This window comes from Marmota marmota, unplaced genomic scaffold (genome assembly GCF_001458135.2).
Source record: "Marmota marmota marmota unplaced genomic scaffold, marMar, whole genome shotgun sequence".
In the NCBI taxonomy this organism is placed as follows: Eukaryota; Metazoa; Chordata; class Mammalia; order Rodentia; family Sciuridae; genus Marmota; species Marmota marmota.
Genome location: NW_026000206.1, coordinates 6592444 through 6598386, shown reverse-complemented (window position 1 = coordinate 6598386; position 5943 = coordinate 6592444). Strand labels below are relative to the sequence as shown.

Below are 5943 nucleotides of genomic sequence, written 5' to 3'. Positions count from 1 at the left end.
GGGGGGGGGGGGGGGGGGTGGAATTCCAGCCCCTGTGTGCAGCAGTGTGGCCTGGTAAGGTTGCTGTGTCACGTAGGCCTGTCACCATGAGCATGGCTATGTGTCAGTAAGTTCCCTCCTGCCGTGTCTGGTGTGGCGGCTGTACAGTGTATTCCTGTCTGAAAATGTGTACTTTACTTGACCATCCTTGCAGGGGATTTGGATGACTCTCTTTTTCATTTTGCAGTGACTAAAAGCATTCGTGTCAGGCCTGAGGGTGTGGCTCAGTGGCAGAGTGTGCTCCTAGGTGCTCAAGGCCTTGGCTTCAATATCCAGCACTGTTGCTGAGTCTTTGCACATGTTTTAAGTAGTTGTCTTAAGATAAAAATCCTAGTTCAGTCACCCCTCTGTATCTATGGGTTCTGCTTCCTCAAGATTCAACCAACCTTGGACCAAAAATATGTTTTAAATAATCACATCTGTAATGATCATGTACAAACTTCTTGTCATTTTTTCCTAAACAATACAGTAGAACAACTATTTACACAGCATTTACGGTACAATGGGCATTGTAAGTAATCTAGAGGTGATTTTAAGCATAGGAGGATGTGTGCAGGTTCTGTACAAATACAACATTATTTAATAAGGGACTTGAGCATTGAGAAGGGGTTCCTGGAACCAGTTCCAGGTATGGTGGGACAACTGAAGTAAAGTGGCCAGGTAAGGACTCAAGTGCATTCCTGCCAGGTCCCCTTTGGAGAGGCCACACCTGAAGTGTGATGAGTGTGCCTATTTCACTGCGGAACTGGGTACCATCTTGTTTCTGCTTTTTGCCAGTTACATAGGGAAAGAGCTGAATCTTGCATTTCCTGATTAGCACAGAGTGTTCACTGACCCAGGGCTGTGTCTTCATGAATGAGTCCAGGATCCAGTGGTTTTGCTGTAGCCTGGCAAACCAAGTGCCAGCTAGGTTTTAGCCCAGCTTCTGGGGTATGTGATCCTGGGTTCCAGGAGGGGTGTAGCCCTTCAGTAACCTGTGTGTCTGCCCCTCCACAGAACTGTCAGACCTTCAGCAGCCTCAGCTGCCTGAGTACGGGGATGGAGGACTGCAGCCCCCAGAGCCCCTTCGCCCTCCATGTCAGCAGCACCCGGTCCTGGACCGCCCTGCTCTCCGCCTCAGCCTCCAGCCCAGGGGGCAGGACCCCTGCTGGGACCCCGGTCCCTGAGCCTCCTCCCCACTCTTTCGACGATCACCTAACCTGCCAGGAGGACCTGTCTTGCGAGGAGTCAGATGGCTGTGCCCTGGATGAAGATTGCAACAGAAAGGGGGAGTTGGCCACAGCCTGGAGGGACCGCGGAGCTGCCAGGAACAGCCTCTGCTCCCTGGATGGCGAGTTGGACATCGAGCAGATAGAGAAGAACTGAGGGCGCCCTGGGCCCTGGTCCAGGATGGGGGTGCTTTAGAATCAGTGGGCCCTCCTCTGGGTGCTCGGTGGACACTCGTAGGGGGAGCCCAGCTCCTGGGCCTGACAAAAGCTTCCTGAGAGGTGTTGGGTCCCAGGGAGATTGCCCACCGCCTCCCCACGTTCTGTGAAGGTGACCTGGCCCTGCCTCTAGTGGGACGTGTCAGTCTCCCCAGCTGTCGAGCACGTCAGCCACCAGGTCCACGGGACTGCCGTAGCCCCACAGAGCAGCTTTTTGGTTTGGTCTTTTCCGCCTTGTTTCTTGGGGGGTGTTGGACAGGGCTGGGCCCGTGCTGCATCCCTTGGGTGGGGACGCTGGGAGCCAGGCGTGGGCTGGGGCCAGGATCCCTTGGGCCATGTCCTGGTCCTTCTTGGCCTCACTCAGGTTCACTCTGGGAGTTGGCCCACAGCTTCTTTCACTCAGTTTATTCCGTGCCTTCTCTCCCAGGTCTCCCCGCCCCAGGTCCGGGAAGGTTCGGGAGACACCCCCTCCTGTAGAAACACCAGAGCCGCTTGGCCTTAATCCCACATGTGGGGGCTGGTATGGCCCCCGAGCAGGGAAGCCATGTTCATGCCCAAGGCCAGGGAACAACTCTGGGTGCTTGTTAGAGGCCATCCACGTTGGATGGGGATGGTGGATCTGTGGGCCAGAAGACACACCCACTCACCCCACCTGCGGCCTGGAGAGCCTCCCCGCGCTCCACTGCCGCAGGGGCTGCCGTGGCAGGGCTGGCAGTGGCAGGCTTCCCCGTGGCTCCCATTCCCTCATTCAGGTGAGGGCAGTGGTACACGACACAAGCATGGCCTCTTAGAAGTATCCTCAGGAGTCAGGAGCTACGAGCTGGCCATTCCGTGGGGCCTGGGATGGGGGGTCTGTGAACCCCTGCAGTATTTCTAGCACATTCTCATGTGTTCATGGGCACTCTGGCTTTAATCCATGTGCACTGCCCGCCTCAAGACATCTGTCCACTGTGGGAGCCCAGGCTGGGTGCCGCCCCTCCAAGGCAGGCCCAGCCATGGCCCAGCTTGCTTCGCTTGCTTTGTGGCTCCTCACTCCCGGCACCTCTCCCCAAGGATTTGCACTCAGGCAGCTCCCTAGCCCGCCTTGCAGACCCCACAGGCTCTGCACTCTGGGAATCTGGCTTTTAGCAAACTTGGCATCTTTCGCAGACAAGAGCAAGTGGGCCGGCTTGTGAGCAAGTGGCTCATTTTCCCATAAGGCTAAAAATAGCTGACATGTTCTCGCGAGTTCACCGACAAACGATCACGGGCACTTTTGTAGTCACTTTGCCTTTGCTCATCTTCGTGGATGAGCGAACGCCTCACTTCTGCAGGTCGAGTCCTATGGTTCTCACCTTTCTCCTAAAGAAAGAACCTGTTTGGGAAACTTTGTTTAAACCTTCACTTTTTACTTACATCCAAAGGGTGGTGGCTCAAATTCTGTTGTATAGTTGGCATCAAATCAGCCACAGGATGCTTGCAGGAAGCCCCTACCCCAATGGCCCTCAGAACCCTGTGGCAGTCTCAGGCTGGCCAGCGCAATGGTGGCACTGGGTGGGGCAGTGTGTGTGTGTGTGTGGGGGAGGGGTTCGCTGTCACTCCTACCGGAGGCGCTGGAAAGCCAAACCAGAGAGTCGTGGCTCAGTGGACAAGGGCATCGTGCCTGATCCCTATATGGCCAACCTTGAGGCCCTGTCTTCTCAGAGCAGCCCTAGAGGTGGTGGGTAGTTGTCAAGAGACCAAGGAGAGCACATGCCAGAGCCTCCTGTCCCCAGAAAGCCCAGGATGGGAAGTTCTAGTATCTGGAGTGGCCATACCAACGGTGGCCACCATGGAACACGCCCTTCCTGTGGAAGGCAGAGGCAGGGTTCCCACTCCTTTCCCCCCCAAAGGGCCAGCCAACGTTAAGTCAGGGAGTGGCTCCCAGCTGCCTTTCCTTAGGGCCAGGACAGGAGGCACCTGGTGGCAAGTGTGTGTCATAGGGCTGTAGGGGGGTGGCCTGTCCTCACATCCTACCTACTCCTACCCTAGGCCTGATGGCAGAAAGGCAAGCAGTGGCGTTTGCTGAGTCACAGCCTCATCCTTCCCACCTTCCCCCCAAGCCACTTCCAGGGCACTTCCAGGCAGAAATGACCCTATCCCAGGATAGGGTTTGGCCCTTTCCAGTCTCCTCATCCCTCTTGACTGTTCTGTCCTACCAAAGCCCCTGGCCTAAGCTCTTGATAGCAGCAGTTAGCTGCAGTTAGGGGAGGAGATGGCAGGTGTCCTTGCTTGAAGGAAGGCCTTCAGTTGGATTGTGGTTGCCTATGATTGGGCAGAGCAGGCTCCACCTAGAAGGTGCCCCCCCTGTTTTCTTAGCAGCTACATAGCCCAAAGGCCTTTCCTGTGCCCTACTCCACTGGCCCCAGACTCTCTATCTTGGAGCTTTTGGGAGGGAGGTTTACCTGGGAGGCTCCATCTGGCCCCCCTGTGGTTGTCCTCAAGGGTAGTGGGTGTCCCTCCCACCAGCATGGTGGCCCCGGCCAGCAGCAGCAGAAGCAGGAGCCTTACCTTCATCAGGCCTGCGTGTGATTCCTGCCTCCACACAGAGGCAGAAGAAGTGCAGGACCTGGAAGGTGGGCTGTGCCCGGCTGCCTGCCTGCTCAGAAGGCCCCAAAGGATGAGAGCAGGGCTGGGCTCCAGCAAGGCTGGTGGGAAGAGGGGCTTCCTGTCACGTGGCACACCCCACTCACTGCAAAAGCCACTGGACTGACAGGAGCTGCCGTCTGCCTGGGCACCAGGCCTGGGTTCAGGGCTGCAGCCTCGCTGTTTACATGACCGCACACCCTCTTGCCTTATTCGCAGGTGGTGGGCCGCAGCCTGGCCCAGAGTCCATGGGCAGATGCCTGCAGGTCCCCAGGGAGCTTGTCCCGACCATACATACGGATTTTCATCCTCAGAAAGCCTTACTTTTCAACAAAATTTTTGTAGCAGCAAAGTTTTGTGAATTTGTATGCTGAAAGAAAATTTCAATAAAGGAAAAGTCACATTAAAAAGAAAACAAACCCCAGTTTCCAGTAGGGTCTCCTAATGCAGAGGGGGGTGATTTTCCACACTCGGATGTGGCTGAGGTGCATTCAGGGCACTGCCTGTCCCGGCAAGCTTCCATAGCAGTCCGCGCACCCCAGGATCCTGCGCCCATTCCCGCCGAAGGTTAAAGGCACATGTGCTCTGTGGCCAGGGGTGGTCAGCTGAACCACGACCGCCTGTGACATCACCACCTGGGATGGTGCCACCCAGCCAGGTGCCGGGGCTCGGGAAGCCCTGGAGGGCACACACACGGCCTTGTGCAGGCCATGGCGTGACACCCCAACCTCAGCCATGCTGCAGTCACATCCCTTCCATGGTGCCAGCCAGAGGAAACCATGCCTCTTTAGAGATGTTTTTTGAAAAAAATTACAGACTGAAATGGAGCTCTTGTAGCCTAGGTAGGATAGTCTGACCTTCTAGCATAGTCTTGTTGGCAAATGAATTGTGATGTCAGTACGTGAGGGCGATGTCCGGGGCTCGGGTGACAGGTGGCATCTGGTCTGTGCTAGGGTTGTGCTTTTTCCCGACCGGCCCCGCGGTGTTGGTGTTGCAGAGCTTCAGGAAGTGTGGCGACCAGTGGATTGCTGGGCCAGGCCCCTGCTGGGGCAAGGCCACAGTGTGCAGAGGGTGCTGGGTCTGTCCCCCACCGCCACCCACCGCAGCCTGTCCTCCCTGCGCAGGCCATAACTGTCTTGCACTAGAGCCGCTCTAGTCTCAGGAATTTGCTTGTTACTTTTACTGTGTAAATAAAGCTTCCTGGTTCATACCCAACTGCCTGGGCACAGCTGTGTAGTTTCTTCTGGGTGTGGAGAACGGGTAGGCCCTCCTTCCCTCTGCCACGGAGCATTAGCTCCATGCTGTCAAGGGCATGGGCTATTCCCTTCTCTTCCCTCCACGCTTCAGAGTTGGGGTCTGTCACACAGCCAAGGAGGGGTCCCAGTGCAGGACCACTGTGGGAGAATTAGTGGAGCAGGGCTGCAGGCTCTCTGGTGGGCTAGCACCAGAGCAGTGTGTGTGCATGTTTGGAGGTAGACAAGTCCAGCCAGGAGCCACAGAGCTGGGCGGGTAGAGGGGAGACAGCCCTCGGTACTTCCAACCTTGCTGAGAGGCAGGGCTGCCAGCAATGTGCACTGGGCCTTGCCACCAGGGAGCCTCCAGTCTGACCTGGCCTGGACTCTGCAGCACCCTGTGTGGCCAGTCTGCCTCTGTCCAGCAGGGTAGCCCGGGGATGGCACAGGCTGGGCTTCTAGCCGAGGGCCTTTGCTCTCATCAACAGCTGTAGGGCTCAGGCCTCTGCTGCTCAGCCCAGTGTGGGCACCCAGTCTTCTGCCTGGCCTCTCAGACCAGGTAACCAAGCTTAGGAGATTCAGGGTGTCGGCAGCCTTGAGGACAGGTGTGGTCACTTTCAATAACACAACACTCACTCCAGCTT

At 56.7% G+C, this 5943-nt stretch overlaps 1 protein-coding gene across 1 annotated transcript in view; it reads left to right on the top strand.

Annotated features, from left to right (window-relative positions):
• Positions 1-5282, top strand: part of Fam53b (family with sequence similarity 53 member B) — a 79677-nt gene extending 74395 nt beyond the window's left edge. Inside the window, exon 4 of the mRNA XM_015498369.2 lies at positions 1036-5282. Coding sequence (XP_015353855.1) covers positions 1036-1404 — 369 coding nt within the window. The 3' untranslated portion in view covers positions 1405-5282. The remainder of the gene's footprint in view (positions 1-1035) is intronic.
• The last annotated feature ends 661 nt before the right edge of the window (positions 5283-5943 follow it).